This window comes from Pogoniulus pusillus, chromosome 34, assembly GCF_015220805.1.
Source record: "Pogoniulus pusillus isolate bPogPus1 chromosome 34, bPogPus1.pri, whole genome shotgun sequence".
Taxonomy (NCBI): domain Eukaryota; kingdom Metazoa; phylum Chordata; class Aves; order Piciformes; family Lybiidae; genus Pogoniulus; species Pogoniulus pusillus.
The window spans coordinates 3,749,890-3,767,355 of NC_087297.1; the positions used below are offsets into that span (position 1 = coordinate 3,749,890).

The 17,466-nt window shown below is 48.4% G+C and overlaps 1 protein-coding gene across 4 annotated transcripts in view; it reads right to left on the reverse strand.

Annotated features, from left to right (window-relative positions):
* Positions 1–13,019, reverse strand: part of SS18 (SS18 subunit of BAF chromatin remodeling complex) — a 57,961-nt gene extending 44,942 nt beyond the window's left edge. For 2 of the 4 annotated variants that reach the window (XM_064170491.1, XM_064170488.1), the window contains exons 1-3: positions 12,733–13,019; positions 9,238–9,314; positions 7,488–7,572 (exon numbers count right to left, since the gene is read on the reverse strand). In XM_064170491.1, coding sequence (XP_064026561.1) covers positions 7,488–7,572; positions 9,238–9,314; positions 12,733–12,801 — 231 coding nt within the window. In that variant the 5' untranslated portion in view covers positions 12,802–13,019. Of the gene's footprint in view, positions 1–7,487; positions 7,573–9,237; positions 9,315–12,525; positions 12,661–12,732 lie in introns of those variants that run through there. The other 2 variants (XM_064170490.1, XM_064170489.1) reach the window with 2 other exon arrangements.
* Between the last annotated feature and the right edge of the window lie 4,447 nt (positions 13,020–17,466).

Below are 17,466 nucleotides of genomic sequence, written 5' to 3' on the forward strand. Positions count from 1 at the left end.
GGACTCAGCTTTGGTGAGGCCACACATGGAGTGTTGTGTTCAGTTTTGGGCACTGCAATATAAGAGATGTGGAGGTGCTGGAGCAGGTCCAGAGGAGGGCAACAAAGCTGGTGAAGGGTCTAGAAACTAAATCTTATGGATAGTGACTGAAGGAGCTGGGGATGGTTAGTATGAAACAGGAAGCTGAGAACAGCCCTCATTGCTGTCTACAGCTACCTGAAGGGATGTTACGGAGAGGCTGCTGCTGGGCTCTGCTCACAGGTCAGTGGAGACAGAACAAGGGGGAATGGCCTCAAGCTGAGGCTGGGGAGGTTTAGATTGGACATCAGGAAAATGTTTTCCACAGAGAGAGTGGTCAGGGACTGGAATGAGCTGAGCTGCCCATGGATGTGGTGGAGTCACCTACCCTGGATGTGTTTAAGGGTGGTTTGGATGTGATGCTTTGGGATACGGTTTAAGGTGAATGTTGTAGAGTAGGGTTCCAGGTGGGACTTGGTGATGCTAAAGGGCTTTGCCAACCTGCACGTTTCAGTGTGATTCAATAAATCACCTCTGTTTTCAGGCCTCCCAGACCACCCTCTGCAGAGCAGCCATCCCAGGGGGCAGCCTGCTCCACCAGCATCACACTGCTGCTGGCACGGTGCACGGCCCAGCCTTGGAGAACAGGGCTCTGCTGAGAGCTGCTGCTGGCAGCTGCAGAGTGCTTACTGAGGTGTCAGGCTGGGAAATCAGACCACAAGAAATAACATTTTTGAGATTTGAAAGAGACAAGCTTTAACTGGGTTACAACCCCTGCTCTACAAGGTGCTGAGCATCAGAACTAGCACACGCAACATAGATCACTTTGACTCTTAAAAAGGGCTTGTGGTGACAGGATGAGAGGGAATGTCTTTGAGCTGCAAGGGGGGACATGTAGACTGGAGATTAGCAAGAAATGTTTTCCAGTGAGGGTGGCAAAACAGTGGCACAGGTTGCCCAGGTAGGCTGTGGATGCTCCCCCCAGATGTATTCAAGGCCAGGTTGGATGGGACCTTGAGCAAGCTGGGCTGGTGGGAGGTGTCCCTGCCCACGGCAGGGGGTTGGAACTACAGGATGTTTAAGGTCACTTCCAACTCAAACCATTGCATAAATCTATGAATTCAACATGGTAATTGTTTCTAAACCTTGATTTCCAGCAGTACCTTCATAAATTAAGAGAAATTCTGACTTACTCTTTGCACTAAGTGTTAAAATAGTGCATAATGTAATACTTAAACTCTGTTTAAAGAGGAAATTGCACTCTCCAGTGGTGTCAACTTCTCATAGCTCTCTGAGGGGAGATTACAGGCAGGTGGGTGTCAGTATCTTCTCTCAAGTAGCAAGCAATGGGACAAGAGGAAATACCTTCAGGTTGCCCCAAGGAATGGAAATAAGAATCACAGAATCAAGCAGGCTGGAAGAGACCTCCAAGTTCATCCACCCCAACCTAGCACCCAGCCCTGGCCAATCAACCAGACCATGGCACTAAGTGCCCCAGCCAGGCTTGGCTTCAACACCTCCAGGCACACAGACTCCACCACCTCCCTGGGCAGCCCATTCCAATGCCAGTCACTCTCTGCCAACAACTTCCTTCTAACATTCCCTTAAAGGGTTAAAGGGCCCTGGAACAGGCTGCCCAGGGCAGTGGTGGAGTCACTGTCTCTAGAGGGGTGGATGTGGTGCTGAGGGACATGGCTTAGTGGTGACCTGGCAATGCTGAGTTAATGGTTGGACTAGATGACCCTTGAGGTCCCTTCCAACCCTTTCTATAAATCTTAGAGGTCTTTTCCAGCCTGAACAATTCCATGATCAAACTACATATAGCACTATATAGATGTTCTTTAGCATAATATTCTTTATTAATTCAATATTTTACTTCACCAGTGTTCTTCAGCATCACTTCATCAACCAGAAAGAAAAATCATCAATCTTAAACTGCTTCATTTCCACATAGCAAAAGCTCTTCTCAGGACTAATCACCAAAAACTCTTGACAGAAACAGAAAAGAATGAGGTATGAATTCAGATGGTTTCATTTTAAGAGACTATGAATAAGTTATGTATGGACACTCATTTGGGGAACAATGAAAACCAGAGACTAGAACAAACCTAGAAATTAGACAGCTTCAAGGGTACTTTAATTCCCCCAGAACATGCAGCTAATCTGTCTCAAAAGCAGAAGCTTTCTGTTAACAGCTTCTTACCTCTTTTAATGTCTGACCCAATATTTACAGGTTTTGCTTGCACTTAATAAGCCAAGATTAAAATTCTGCCTCTATTGCAGCCAGAAGGTCTCGCTCAAAGCAGAAAGAATCCTGCAGAACCCTCAGAGCATTTCACTGGGCAAACAGCAAAACCACACAGGCTGAAGGATTTGGCCTCTCAGTTAGCAGGCCGCCTGGTACAGATCTCACACTGCCTAAGCATGAAATGGGTGTTGATTGAGCAGGTTCTGTCCTACAGAGAGGCAAATCACACTTCCAAATAGGAATTACTCTTCAGAGCATGCTCCTAAGCCAAGCTGGCTGCTATTTTACTGATTTCTACAGCAGCCACAGAAGTCAGCAGGCAGCACAAGCAGGTTTCTGTGTGCAGTGCACTAGCTCCCCGTGTGGACACACCTGATGAGCAAAACATGCAAAAGAAGCTTGCACCAGTTAGTGATCATCCTGTTTAATGTGGGGCACACAACTGCCCTCTGAATTCCCTCCTAACACACTGACCACTTCAATTCCCATACTCTGGTATTGATATTTTGACTGGAATTGCTGGCTGAAGCTCCCCCAGCTCTGTTTCCAACGGCACTCTTTCAGTTGTGCCAGCACAGCCACTCACACAGCCCTGTGCTTAATCTCAACTGATTCAGAATGAAAGTTCCTCCCTCTCCACAAAATTAACCACACAATCGTTCTGGCTGGAAAAGAGAACACCAAGATTGTAAGTCTGCCATGGTTTAGCTGGTGCTAAACCATGTTCCCTCAGCACCAAATCTCTGCCTGTTTGAAACACCTCCAGGTATGGGGATTCAATCACCTCCTCGGGCAGCCTGCTCTAATGCTTCACTAAGTGGAAAAGTCTTTCCTAATGTCTAGCCTAAACCTCCTCGGTATGGCTTGAGGCCATTCCCTCTTGTTCCATCACTAAATACCTGTCAGAAGAGACCAGCACCTACCTCTCTGTATGGTCCTTTCAGGTAGTTGTAGAGAGCAAGGAGGTCTCCCCTCAATCTTCTCCTTAAACTAGTTTCAATTCCCTCAGCCACTCTTCATCAGACTCATTCTCTAGGCCCTTCACCAGCATTAGTTGCTCTCCTTTGTACCCACCCCAGCACTTCAATGTCTTTCTCATATTGAGATACCCAAAACTGAAAGGCACACACCACACTACTTGGTCTATCTGCTTTAAAACTCACTTACTCAACACACTGATGTTGAATATACACAGAATTAAGGTAGAGGTTTCAAGACCAACACCAGCTGTGATCAGCAGGAAAGCAGCTGCCACAAGCAGGCTGTTATCCCACCACAGATGCCAGACTTTCCCAGGTGTTTGGTACTGCACCACAAGTGTATTTAATGGCAGGGCTCTTCTCATCTTCTCTAACAGCTTTATTTGTAAATCTTCTTTTAAACTATTAAAACTGAGCCATATTTTTCTTATCTGAATGCCACTTTGCTTTTTTCAAGGGGAAACAGCACTGTAAGTAAATCAACACCTTTCAGACAACTTTAATATCCAAAATATGGGCTACAAAACAAAGCAGAGTGCATGGTTCAGTTCCAGGTGTCTGAAGAATTGTTGCTACAATGTAATCACAGGTATTAAAACCACACATTGACCATCACCCCTTTGAAAAAAAAAAAGGGGGCTTTCCACTTGCTCAGAGGTTTGGGCTTGGAAAGGACCTTAAGGATCATCTAGTTCCAACCACCTGCCATGGACAGGAATACCTCCTACTAGAGCAGGTTGCTCAAGGTCCCAGCCCACCTGGTTTTCAACACATAATTGAATATCCAAAATACATCATGCACACAATTACAACTGGAGCCTTATTGTGACACTGGAGTTTCAAAGCCTTTCTGGTTCCCTTCACCCACGCTCTGCAATGCTTGCTGCACCTGTTTCACCTCTTTCTCCCTTCCTGGCCTTCTTCGTGGAAGCATTTCACTGGTTCACTAGATTAGTGTTAAGGTTTCTTTTGTTCTCTGCAGGCAAATCAACACTTGCAGAAAGGTTGTAAAGTTGTTAGTTTTGAACAGTGCACTCTAAAAGATGTGAACAGAGGCACACAAGTGGCTGCAAGCTCTAAGGAGTACTGTGAGAGAACACAGAGTCAGCACTCAGGTTCAAGTCACATTTAGGCTTACATTAAAACTTCAGTGAACCTGCTCTTTTGGCTCTTTCTTCACTCCGAATGCTACCTTAGCAGCAGTGCTTCTTTTCAACCTCTTTTATCACACAAAGCATTTTATAGTAAGTAATAGGCAAGTTGTGACGTTTCTTTAGAGTGCATTCACCAGATGAAAACCAAGAGAACAACAAAATTGAAACAGTAACAAACCTAACAAAAATACATCCAGTTTAGTAGAGGAACAAGTCAAATACAACTCAACTTCAAAAGCTACTCAGCCTCAAGCCATCCTAAGCCACCTGGTAAACTACTGCAGTGGTATTATCAACAAGCTGATGGATTTTACTATTAAAAATAGATGTTTACACACTCCTTCTTTAACTGTTGCCACCCACACCCCGTGAGTTCAGTGTGAACAGCTGACACAGCAGCGTGGTTAACAGAAACCTAATACCTGCAAGTCAGCTTGAGCCTCATGAGTTCTTCTGCAGTCAGACAATAAAGAAAAACAGGCTAAAGTGGTTTATCTTGCATTTAAAAAGCAACACTAGCTTGCTTGCTCCCAAGTTACTCTGGTTAAAGTTTATGGGGGAAGACAAAAGGAACTCAGAGAACACTTTCCTAAAACCCACAAGAAAAAGTTGATTTATCTGATTGCATTACCAAGATCACTGATCACCTGCCTGAAATGTGTAAGTCAGATCATCTATGCTTAGGTTATAGATTAAACATCCAAACTTGCCTTTTTATTTTGGTTTGAAAGAAAAAAAGATCCTATCTTTTTATTGCTTTCACAGTTGTCTGAAGGGGACTCCTCCCCCCCAACAACCACCAAAAAAATCACACTATGCTCTTTTCTCAGGAATATTCCTTACACTCCAGATCAGAAATGAATTTCAGTCCTGATCTGTGAGAGCATTCCTTGGCCCTATCTTCATTTTCTTTGAACAAGAGAATATCACATACAACTTTAAGTACAGTGCTGCTCACCAGGGACTAGGAGAAGGTCAAATTCATTTCTAGTTGTCATCAGAACCAGGATATGAATTAAGCCTCTAAAAACATATTACTTGAGTAATACACACAGCCCTCTTAAAGGTTTCTTACCCTCCCCATCAGCTACAAGCATGGATTTATAAAAAGAGAAGTCTCTGCAGGCACAACAGGTTGGACATAATGAAGCCCTGTTTCTATAGTCCTCTAGGTACCAACTTGAAAGGATGCTTCACCAGGAGCACTGATTGGAGAACACTTCTCCAGAGACCAGAGAAAAAGTAATTCAATTTCAGTTGGTGAAAAGTAGTATCTAGGAATGGCTGTTTTATAGACATTCTTTTTAGCTTCATATTACAGAAATGAATCAAGACTGAATTCATTCAAGAAAAGTCTTATTACCAGAAAAAAACCCCACCCAAACCCAAAACTCCAAACTTCCTTGTGTTACCCACAATGAAATCTCTGAGCTTTCTCATTAACACAGAAAGCAGAGAGAATATTATTTTAATGTTTGTTGTATTTGTCCTTACTACTCCATAAACAATGGATGAGGATGGGGGGGGGAAATTGGAGATCATCTGACAAAATAAAGGGTTCAGTAATAGCTTTCTGAAAATACTAGATGAAAAAAATAAAGACAGTAACTATTATCCAAGCAGTGCTTCATATTAAACCTGTGTGACCTTCTTTCTTGCACATTATCTACCTTCAAAGAGCAAAGAACGTAAGACACTCACCTAACATACAGAAAAGCAGATAAAGATTTACTCATCTCACTCCATTACTGCAGAACAAGGGATGATATGCCAAAAAAGCTACTAAAATAATCTCAGTTCTCTCACCTTTCCCTAATGTAAAAGGGGGGAAAAAAGTTGTTCTGTAAGAGCTGAGTAGGAGTCACAGCACTGCAGCCTTCAGTTCACAATAAAGGAATACATCTAAGACTGTCTCTTTGTTCTCCAAGGCTCAGTACTGAAGCCAGTTCTCTTTTATGTCTTTATCAATGGTTTGGACAAGGGGAGTCAGGCACTCCAAGAAAGTCTGCAAATAACACAAAGTTGAGAGGGAGTGGAGATCTGTTCAAAGGTAGGGAGGTTCTGCAGAGGGACTTGAACAGACTGGCTCAATAAGGCAGGGCCAGATGTAAGGAGGCTCAACAAGGCCAAGTGTTGGGTGCTGCACTTCGGTCACAACCACCCCACGAACACTCCACTGGGGCAGAGTGACTGGAAATTGCCCAGCAGAGAAAGACTTGGAGGTGTTTGTCAACAGCCAGCTGAATGAGAGTCAGGGTGTGCCCAGGTGGCCAAGAAGGGCACCAGCATCCTGGCCTGGATCAGCAACAGTGTAACCAGTAGGACCAGGGAAGTGATTGTCCCCTGTACTCAGCACTGGTGAAGCCACACCTTGAGTACTGGGTTCAGGTTTGGGCCCCTCACTCCAAGAAGAACACTGAAGGGCTGCAGCATGACCACAGAAGGGCAACAAAGATACTGAAGGGTCTGGAGAACAGGGTTGGTGAGCAGCAGTTGAGAGCTGGGGTTGGTTAGCTTGGAGGAGGCTGAGGGGAGACCCCTCATTGCCTTCCACAACTCCCTGAAAAGAGGTTACAGTAACAAGCGATAGGGCAAGAGGAAACAGCCTCAAGCTGCACTAGTGGAGGTTTAGGTTGGATATTAGAAGAAAATTCTTCCTTGAAAGAGCTACCAAACACTGGAACAGGCTGCCCAGGGAGGTGGCTGAATCTCCATCCCTCGAGGTGTTTCACAGAGATGTGGTGCTGAGGGACATGGTTTAGCACCAGATTTGGCAGTTAGAGAATGGCTGGACTCAATGATCTCAAAGGCCTCTTCCAACTAAGCCAATTTTGTGATGCTATGAAGCAGCTCAGAGTCAGTTCAGAATCAGTTAAACAAGTCAGACTTATAAGATCTAAGCAGCGAGATGACCCCAAACACAGCATAAAGAAATACTATCAGGTATTCACTGCACAGTAAATCAGAAGCAAAACATTTGGTTATTACCTCAAATGCTTCTTTGGTTTTGTGTTTATTGGGTTTTTTTCCCTCCCTCCAGGAAAACCCAAATGAAATGTTCCTACTTGCACATCATTTTGTACTTACTGCTGGTAGTAGAGACTGCACGTTCTGGTTGGAGTCAGCTATCGTGGCTAAGTAAACCAAGTTTGTGTGCAGCATCTGCTGGTATCTAGCAAAAGAAATAAAGCAACAGATCTTAAGTCCCAAACACACTGACATCTGAATTTAATTCTACACATGCAAAGAAAGTTCCCCACCTATAACAAGACTGAAGAGGATCATTACTTGGAATTCTAAGGCTTCTCCCTCACTCTTACCTCTCAACTGATCTTTCCAAATGTCTCCAAATCTATCCCTTTCTGTTCTCTACACTTCTGTCTTGTTATGTAAAATGTAAAGCTGGGTGGCACTGTTGTCACTCATTGCACCTCCTGTCCCAAACTAAGTCACCAGGACAGACATATAGTGTGCAAGTGTCTGCCTCTGGTGGATTTAACTTCACAAACACTAGTGAAAGAGAAGCCCTTCTGTTATGTCCCCAGATACACGGCATCAGAGATTCACGTGCAAACACTGCAGCAGGACCCTGAGCTTTGGCAGTTTGATATGGATTGTTTTTTTCTGCTAAGAACCACACTCCATAGTCTCAACATCTAGTCCACAGTCACAAAAATAACCTTGAGAGCAGAGGCAGATTACAAATACAGAACCAGAGCTCTGCCAACAGCTTAGTACAGTGACTATGCTACAAGAAAAGCACTCTCTTAAAGTAAAACCACCAATTATGTATGCTCTCTTCTGCTCCCAGTTCTAGTAAGGGACTGGAGCCACAGAATCATAGAATCAAGCAGGTTGGAAGAGACCTCCAAGATCATCCAGTCCAACCTAGCACCCAGCTCTAGACAATCAACCAGACCACGGGACTGAGTGCCCCAACCAGCCTTGGCTTCAACACCTCCAGGCACAGTGCCTCCACCACCTCCCTGGGCAGCCCATTCCAATGCCAATCACTCTCTCTGCCAACAACTTCCTCCTCAGATCCAGCCTAGACCTGCCCTGGCACAACTTGAGACTGTGTCCCCTTGTTCTGTTGCTGGCTGCCTGGCAGAAGAGCCCAACCCCACCTGGCTACAGCCTCCCTTCAGATAATTATCCTACTACATCTGTCACACAACTCTGATTACAAGGGTACCATGATCATCCTGTGCCAGAGATGAGTAATGGGAAAATAACATTCCTTAATAATTCCTTCCATCCACAGCTCTCTCAGCTCACTCCCCAAAGACTCCACTGGACAGCAAGCCCACATAAGACATGTTGGCAAGCCAAACTTTAAGACAAGCTTGTTTGTTCTTGAAAAGCAGGAAGTTTCAAACATGCTATCAGGAAGAAGAAAGGTCCATTCCTACACGATTTTGAAAGGTCTGAGATGAAAACTACCTCATTCCTCAAAGTGTAATTACAACACAGAGCAGAATGATCTTGTTTATTCAGTCCTCAATTTCACAAGCATCACCACCATGACATCAGGTTGCCTTCTGCAACCTGGAATAGGAGGAGGTGTCCCTGTCCAATGCACAAGGGTTGGAACTAGATGATTTTTAAGGATTTGAAGATTCTGTGATCAACTTGCAGCAGGCAAGTTGTAACATTTCAGTGACAGAAGTGGTAGCCACATGGCAAACAAGAATCCCACAAATTGCAAGTGTAGTATCTGTACCAATAATTTTCTATTCTTAGCACAGCTCTCCTAGAATGTGAACTAAGCATGTCAGGAATGGAGATGTAGATGGATGTTCACCCAGCACACAGCAGATATGTATTAATGTCTTACTGAGAGCATTCAGATGTCTTTCCTTTGTTCTGATAGTCCATGATACACTGAATGAGATGGTTATTTTCATCCAGCATCTGAAACGAGAAAGAAAGTCTGGATTAAGTTTCATGTTCTTTGAACAAAACATAGTCTTGCTCCTCAGAATTCCAAAAACCAACAGCAGTATTCCACAAAGTTCTCCTTCAACTATTTATAGAAGACTCCTGCTCCCATTTTCCCCCTACGATTAGTTTTACAGCTTCCAGTCTAAGGGTTTCCCATCACTGGTTTAGCTGCCTATGTGAAGCTTCCTATTCAAATCTCTCACCTTGGTTCTGCACCAAGTTCTTACCAAGCTTTCATAGTTTTGCATTTCTTCATTTGATCTCTACCAAGAAATTTACTTAGAAAACTATGCCCCAGGTTTTCCTTCTCCTAACACCTGCAACTGCTCACATCTCTAATAATAAAAGACATTTGCAGCAATTATTGATGGAAATGGAGCTTACCAGACAGGTTTGTTTCAGGAAGTGAACTGACAAGCCAGGCTCTATTTCCATGAACAACCTCTAACTGAAGTGCACTTTACAAACAACTGCATAGGGAGCACAACATATCTATTCTACCAGGAATACAAACATATGTGAACTAATTTTCTGATCAGAAAAACAAAAGTAGTCCTAAAATCACAGGGAAGTGTAGATCTCAACAAAGCTGGTGAAGGGCCTGGAGAATAAACCTTATGAGGAGTAACTGAGGGAGCTGGGGATGGTTAGTGTGAAACAGAGGAGGCTGAGGGCAGACCTCATCACTGTCTACAACTACCTGAAGGGACACTGCAGAGAAGCTGCTGATGGGCTCTTCTTACAGGTAACTGGAGACAGAACAAGGAGGAATGGCCTCAAGTTGAGACTGGGGAGGTTTAGATTGACCATTAGGAAAAAGTTTTTTATGGAGAGAGTGGTCAGGGACTGGAATGAGCTGCCCAGGCAGGTGGTGCAGTCACCAACCCCAGATGTGTTTGAGGGTCGTCTGGATGTGGTGCTTGGGGATACGATTTAAGGTTAATCTTGAAGAGCAGGGTTATAGGTTGGACTTGGTGATTCTGAGGGGCTTTGCCATCTTGCATGTTTCTGTGTGTGTTTCCAAGCTCCAAAAGCAGTAAAAATAATAAAGCCTGGTTTCCTGGAGCTGTCCACCCCCACACTCATGTCTTTTTAACCACTCTCCTGTATTCTGATCAGACAAGAGTCAGCAGAACCATGCCTAATCTTAGCCACCAGCCAAACTACCCAAGTCAACTGAACTAAATGGAAAGTTTACTGTCAAATGGGCAATTTTGTGCAGATTTATCCCTTTGCTCTCACTAGGGGGGCTGGTTTAGATCACTTTGCTGCTGAATGTCACAAAACCAGTAGACTGCAAGACTCTCTTCTTCCAGACATGGTTGAGACTAGCCAAAACACTCATGTCTGTAAAAAGGAAACACAGTGCCATTCTACCACCTTCATTTCCTTAGGAATCCAATCTAAACAAAGTCTAGAGCAAAGAAGAAAGAACTGCTGCCAGGTATTGACACTTCTATTTCCTTCTGACTCATCCATCTCCACCATAAGAGCAGTATGGAGTCACAAACCTCACACAGCACACTCAGAACTCCTGTCCACGTAAGAACGAGCCAACCAAGCCTTCCTAAATTCAAACCACCAGAACTGACTAGAAAGATCACTGAGCAATTATTCCATCTGGAACAACTGCCACTAAGGACTAAACACAGACAGAACTACACTATTTTGAGTTCCTGTCTGAGCCTCAGAACTGAAGCTGCAGTCCAAAAAGGACCACAACCACAGACATACTTCAAATGCAAGTCTCAGAAGAAACACAGTGGCCATTTTCATGAGAACAAAAAAGGGAAAAGGAGCTAATATTTTTAACACCAAAATCTAACAGAGCACTTGCAAAGAAAGCCTTGAATCAAGGCTCTCCTCAGTGTCTCCCAACTTCCAGATGAAGGCCACACCAAAAGCTTAGCAGACAGGTCAACCTTGAGACTGCCAACTGTTAGATGCCTGCATTCTTGACACACAATCTGGGAAGAGGGGGAGGAGGCATGCATACAAGGGCCAAGAGGAAAGCAAACGAGGGAAGGCAGTCCCATCCCAGATGGGGCTGCAGGCACTGCTTCACCCAGCTGTGATTGAGCAGTGCCCACAGGACAGTGAAACAGTTCTTTGAAAGAGTTATAAACACCTGCCATCAAAACAGAAGGTTGTTTCCAGCTGGATGAAGACACCTCTAGGGCTTCTGACACCTTACGTACATGACAAAGATTCTTCAGCTTTAACTACACTGGGGTTTTGCCAGCACACTGCCATCAAATTAACGGTGTGGCTACAGCACAAGTGAAACTTAATTGTCTACATTCTCCATATGCACTCCAGCAACCTAAGGTCTCTTACTGCCTACCTTTAGGTAGCTTTCCACCCAGTGGCTATGTATTTTTCATCTAAACTTCTCAAGCACTGTCTTCTGCTACAGCACCTTGGAAGTCTTCATTGTAACTCCAGGGCAGTCCTTGAGGTCCTGATCCCTGCAACACCTAGACACTCTTGTTCTTTACTAGTTACATCACCTCAAAAGACTAAGTAAGGAGCTCGAAGTAATCTGAAATCTGATTCATGGTTATTTACACTGATAACAGTGCAAGCCTTCACTTAATTTTCTAGATACCAAGTTAACAGTGAGCTTGAACGAGGCTTTTTGCCTCTGCCAAGGCAAACCATGGCAGATTACTACAAATCCCATGCATGCTTTTCTTCGATTGCTCTGCCGACTTCACTTGCTCACTCTCAACAAAAACTCCAACAGAGTCGTCCGGAATCGCTGTCGCTAGCTCCGACCACAATGTTCTTTTTTAGTAATAATGAAGTTTTACGGTGGAAGCCTTACTATTAGGCCGACCGAGTTTGGGAGCTGCAGCAGCCGCTCACCCTGCGAGGGCAGAGCCCAAGCTCTGGCAGGGTTTCGGTAAAAGCCGACTAAAGTTCGACTTGCAGGTATTCCCCCTCCCTTCTCACACAAGGGGTTTCTTCACACCTCCGTTTCCCTACCGTGCCGGGCCGAGGCCTCACGGGTTAACTGCGGGCCGCGGCCCCAGCAGCGCTCGGGACAGCTGGGGGCGGATGGGGGCTGGGCCGCGGCCGCCTGCCCCACCCCAGCGCGGCCTCCGAGCCGAGCCACGGCTCGCCCGCTCCTCGCCTCCCTCCAGCCCCGGGACCCCCGAACAAGTGTCCAAGCCAGCACCTTGCCGATAGACCGCGTCGGGCTCTACCCCGAGCGCAGCGAGTGCGGCCCGGGCGCCTTGCCCTCAACTCCACTTCGCCTCCAGGGCCTTGGCGTTCCGGGACGCTGCCGCCGCCGCCTCCTTTCCCCTCGCGGCCCGGCGGCAGGAAGCAGCTGCAACCCCCAGGAGCCTGGCCGGGCCGGGCCCACCTCTCCCCTCGCCCTCACCTTCTGGATGGCGGCCGGCGTGATCTCGCCCTTCCCCCGCTGCCTCGGGGCCGCGAACGCCACCGACATGTCGCGCCGCTTGCGGCAGGGCCCGCCGCCCGCTCAGGCACCCCGCGGAACCAGCGGCGGCGGGAGGCGGCAGCGCGTCGGCAGGAACACGGGGGGCGGGGGCGGCTGCCCAGGGGCCGGCCCAACCCCGTCCCGCCGAGGAACGGCTAAGCAAGGCTGGCGGCTCCTCTTCCTTTCCCGCTGCGAGGGGACGGTCCCCATGAGGCTGTGACTGCCATGCACCTCTCAGCCAAAACGAATGAACCGAGAGTCAGGGCTGCTCTCTTTGAACATGACCTCCCGTCAACACGCCACCTTCACGGCTACCCCTTTCACTCCGCGCACTTGGTACGTTCCAGCCTAACGCGCCTCAGCGCCGGACAGGCGGCGAAATGGTACGGCCCATGTCGGGGAGGGAAGAGGCCGTGTGAGCGCTGCGGCGCGCACGTTGCAGGGGACGCTCTCTGCTCCCCCCTCTACCCAGCGCCACAGTTGGTTGCTCCCGGGCAGCCCGCTCGGGCGCGGCAGTAACCCCGGGACGCGCCGAGGCTTGGCCGCGCTTGGGGCTGCGCTTCCTCGGCGGGGCTGGAGCGGTTGCCGTCCGGCAAGGTACATGGCGGTCGAGGGCAAAGTGTAACTAACCACCGCTGGAGGTGCCGCTGCCGCCATGAGGCTTCTGCAGTCTGCGATGCTGCTGCTTGAGCAGCGCCTTTGCTGCCCAGGCTGACAGGTGTCGGGGGGAAACAAGCCGGGAGGAAGCTGGAAGGGAGCAGCTCCGCGCCGCCAGCTCCTCGGTGCGGGGCCGCTCTCCCTGCCCGGCTGCAGCTGCTCTACCACGAGAAGGACATGGAGCAAGAAGCGGCAGCTACCGCTGCAGCTGTGAGTAACTGACGCCGCAGAAGCTGCCAGTGCTAAAATCCGCCTTGAGTTTTTCAACGCGGCCACTGGAGGGAATCTCGGTTTCGTCGAAGATCTTCGTGAAGTTGTCCAAGTTTTAGGTGTTCATAGAACCACGGAATGGTTTCGGTGGGAAGGCAGCTCATGGTTTGGACAGATTCACTCTGTGCTGGATCAAGAACTGGCTGGAGGGCCGGGCCCAGAGAGTGGTGGCGAATGGAGCCACATCCAGCTGGCAGCTGGCACCAGTGGTGTGCCCCAGGGATCAGTGCTGGGCACAGTCCTGTTCAACATCTTTATTGATGATCTGGACCAGGGGATCGAGTCCAGCATCAGTGAGTTTGCAGATGACACCAAGCTAGGAGCAGCTGTGGAGCTGTTGGAAGGTAGCAGAGCCCTGCAGAGGGACCTGGCCAGGCTGGATGGGTGGGCAGAGGCCAAGGGGATGAGATTGAACAAGGCCAAGGGCAGGGTTCTGCACTTTGGCCACAACAACCCCAAGCAGCACTACAGGCTGGGGACAGAGTGGCTGAGAGCAGCCAGGCAGAGAGGGAGCTGGGGGTGCTGGTAGAGAGGAGCTGCAGAGGAGGCAGCAGTGCCCAGGTGGGCAGCAGAGCCAATGGCATCCTGGGCTGGCTCAGGAGCAGTGTGGGCAGCAGGACAAGGGAGGTTCTTCTGCCCCTGTGCTCAGCACTGCTCAGGCCACACCTTGAGTGCTATGTCCAGTTCTGGGCTCCTCCATTCAAGAGAGATGTTGAGGTGCTGGAAGATGTCCAGAGAAGGGTGACAAAGCTGGTGAGGGGCCTGGAACACAAACCCTATGAGGAGAGAGTGAGGGAGCTGGGGGTGTGCAGCCTGCAGAAGAGGAGGCTCAGGGCAGAGCTCATTGCTGTCTGCAGCTGCCTGAAGGGAGGCTGTAGCCAGGTGGGGTTGGCCTCGTCTCCCGGGCAAGCAGCAATAGAACAAGGGGACACAGTCTCAAGTTGTGCCAGGGGAGGTCTAGGCTGGATGTTGTTAGGAAGTTGTTGTCAGAGAGAGTGATTGGCATTGGAATGGGCTGCCCAGGGAGGTGGTGGAGTCACTGTCCCTGGAGGTCTTCAAGAAAAGACTGGATGGGGCACTTAGTGCCATGGTCTGGTTGACTGGGTAAGGCTGGGTGCTAGGTTGGGCTGGCTGAGCTTGGAGCTCTCTTCCAACCTGGTTGATTCTATGACCTTTAAAGGTCATCCAGTCCAGTCCTCCTGCACTAGGCAGGGACAGCTGCAACTAGCACTTCTCTGGGCAGCCTGGGCGAGTGCTTCACCATCCTCAGTGTAAAAAGTCTCTTCCTCAGAACTCCTGGGAAGCTTCCTCTCTCACTTCAAAGGCTGTGGGTTTTCCTGAGCATCTCAGGCGATATGTTGATGTCGATCCCAGGCCAGCAGGTCTCAACTCAGAGAGCCAAAATGCCAAACTGATGGACCAGAATGCCAGGAGGTGACCACAGCCACAGGGTGGTCCAATGGCCAAGATGTGTGGAGCCAGTGGCTATTTAGTGAGGAGTTTGTGCATGGTACAGTTCCACTTTCCCACAGCCTATGCTGCTGCAGCCCACTGCTTTATTTTAACAGGTGCTTTTCTCCCAGCTGCCTTTCTCATCCCCTTCAAGGATACAGAACTTGGTTATTTTTGACTCCCCTTCTCCTCACACAACATCTCTTATCGCACTCCAGGGCCCCACACAGACATGAAGGTCGTTAGCTAATCCCTGGGTTCCCATAAAAAACATCACCCTTTGGCTCACCAAAACAAGCCCTGCTGCAAGGTCTCTTCCCATCTTTCTCACAAGCCTCCTTCAAGTACTGGAAGGCCAGAGGAAGGTCTCCCTGAATCACAGCATCACAGAATGTCAGGGGCTGGAAGGGACCTCCAAAGCTCAGCCAATCCAACTCTGCCAGAGCAGGATCACCCAGAGCAGATCACACAGGAACACATCCAGGCAGCTCTTGAATATCTCCAGAGAGAGAGACTCCACAGCCCCCCTGGGCAGCCTGTGCCAGGGCTCTGTCACCCTCACAGGGAAAAAAAATCATGTTTAAATGAAAATTCCTATGCCTCAGCTTCCACCATTGCCTCTCGTGCTGTCAGTGGGCATCACCCAGCAGAGCCTGGCTCCAGCCTCCTGTCACTCACCTTTCCATCTTTATAACCATTGATGAGGTCACCTCTCAGTCCCCTCTTTTCCAAGCTAATAAGCCCCATCTCCCTCAGTCTCTCCTTAATCATCTTTGTGGCTCTGTGCTGGACTCTCTCCAGCAGTTCTATGTACCTCTTGAACTGGGGGGCCCAGAACTGGACACAGTACTCCAGATGTGACCTCACCAGGGCAGAGTAGAGGGGTAGAAGAACCTCTCTTGACCTACTAACCGCAGCCCTCTTCAGTCCAAACAACCCCAAACCTCCCAGCCTGTCCTCCCAGCAGAGGGGCTCCAGCTCCTTTTCTTTACAAGGATGACAGTTTCAAAGGATGGTGGTACAGTAAAGTCAGAAAACGCCTAACTAAAGCATTCTAAAGCTGCTTTGCCTGGGCACAGCTCCTGCTCAGCCTGTGTGCTTTTCATCTGGGCTTCACAGGCTGTGAGATGTCTCCTTTCCAAGCTGTGGCCTTTTGTAAACTGATTGCTGCTGCTGCTGTGGCTGTGGGGCCACGACTTGGTGACACAACATCACACCACAAACCCTGTGTCTTGCTCCTCACTCAGTACATCGTTTGCTCTGATCCTCAGCTGTTGCTGGCTGAAGTCCCTGGCTCTCCCCTCAAGCCCTAACCCCTTTGGTTACAGCTCACATTTGTCAGTGGCATCCGTGGCTACCCTGTGGCTGTACAGCTGCTTCCCAACTGGCATGCTCTCTGCTCACACTGTGTCAAGGCTGGCTCCTTTCCCCAGCCCCATGGAGATGACTCTTCCTGGCTCTGCTGTCCTAGGATTTACTGTGACTGCCCATCACCTCCTGCTTTTCTCCCTTGACAACCAGTTCCCAGGCTGCTGGCTCCAAGCTGTTCCTGCATTCCTACAGCATCTCCCTCTCCAAGGGCTGGCCACCTGGGCCTGATGCTCTCTGTCACCAGAATGGCACTGCTTCTGCTCTGTCTCTTCAGATTATACAGCACCCTGAGTTGATGTGATGCTAAGCTGGCTTGCTTTCCTCTCCAAAAATGTCTCTGGCCCTCTCCTTGCACTGTAGGTCATGCTGAGGAGGAGTCATTCCAGCATATCCATTAGGATGTTTGTTTCTATTCATTGCACTCATCACCGTGGTATATGGGGTCACTTCCTGGGCTAGTAGATTGGATGCCAGTACCTGAAGGGGGCTGCAGGAGTGCTGGAGAGGGAACTCTGACAAAGGTATGGAGTGACAAGATGAGGGATAATGGCTTCAAACAGGAACAAGCTGGATTTAGATTGGGCATGAAGAAGTAATTATTCCCCATAGCAGCAGTAAGGCACTGGAACAGGTTGGCCAGAGAAGCTGTGGAGGCTGTGAGCCTGGAAGTGTTGAAAGCCAGGTTGGGCAGGGCCTTGAGCAACCTGGTCTAGTGGAAGGTGTCCCTGCCCATGGCAGCACAGTGGGAACTGGATGGTCTTTAAGGTGTCCTCCATCCCAAACCATTCCATGTTTCTATGATAGCTGTCATCGTGCTCACATTGATACTGTTCCTTGTTACTACAAAGAGCAGCAAAGAATCCTAGAATGCAAGACAGCCGTGGCCAAATCACTGCATAATCAGAAGGTACCATCTGCTAGCTC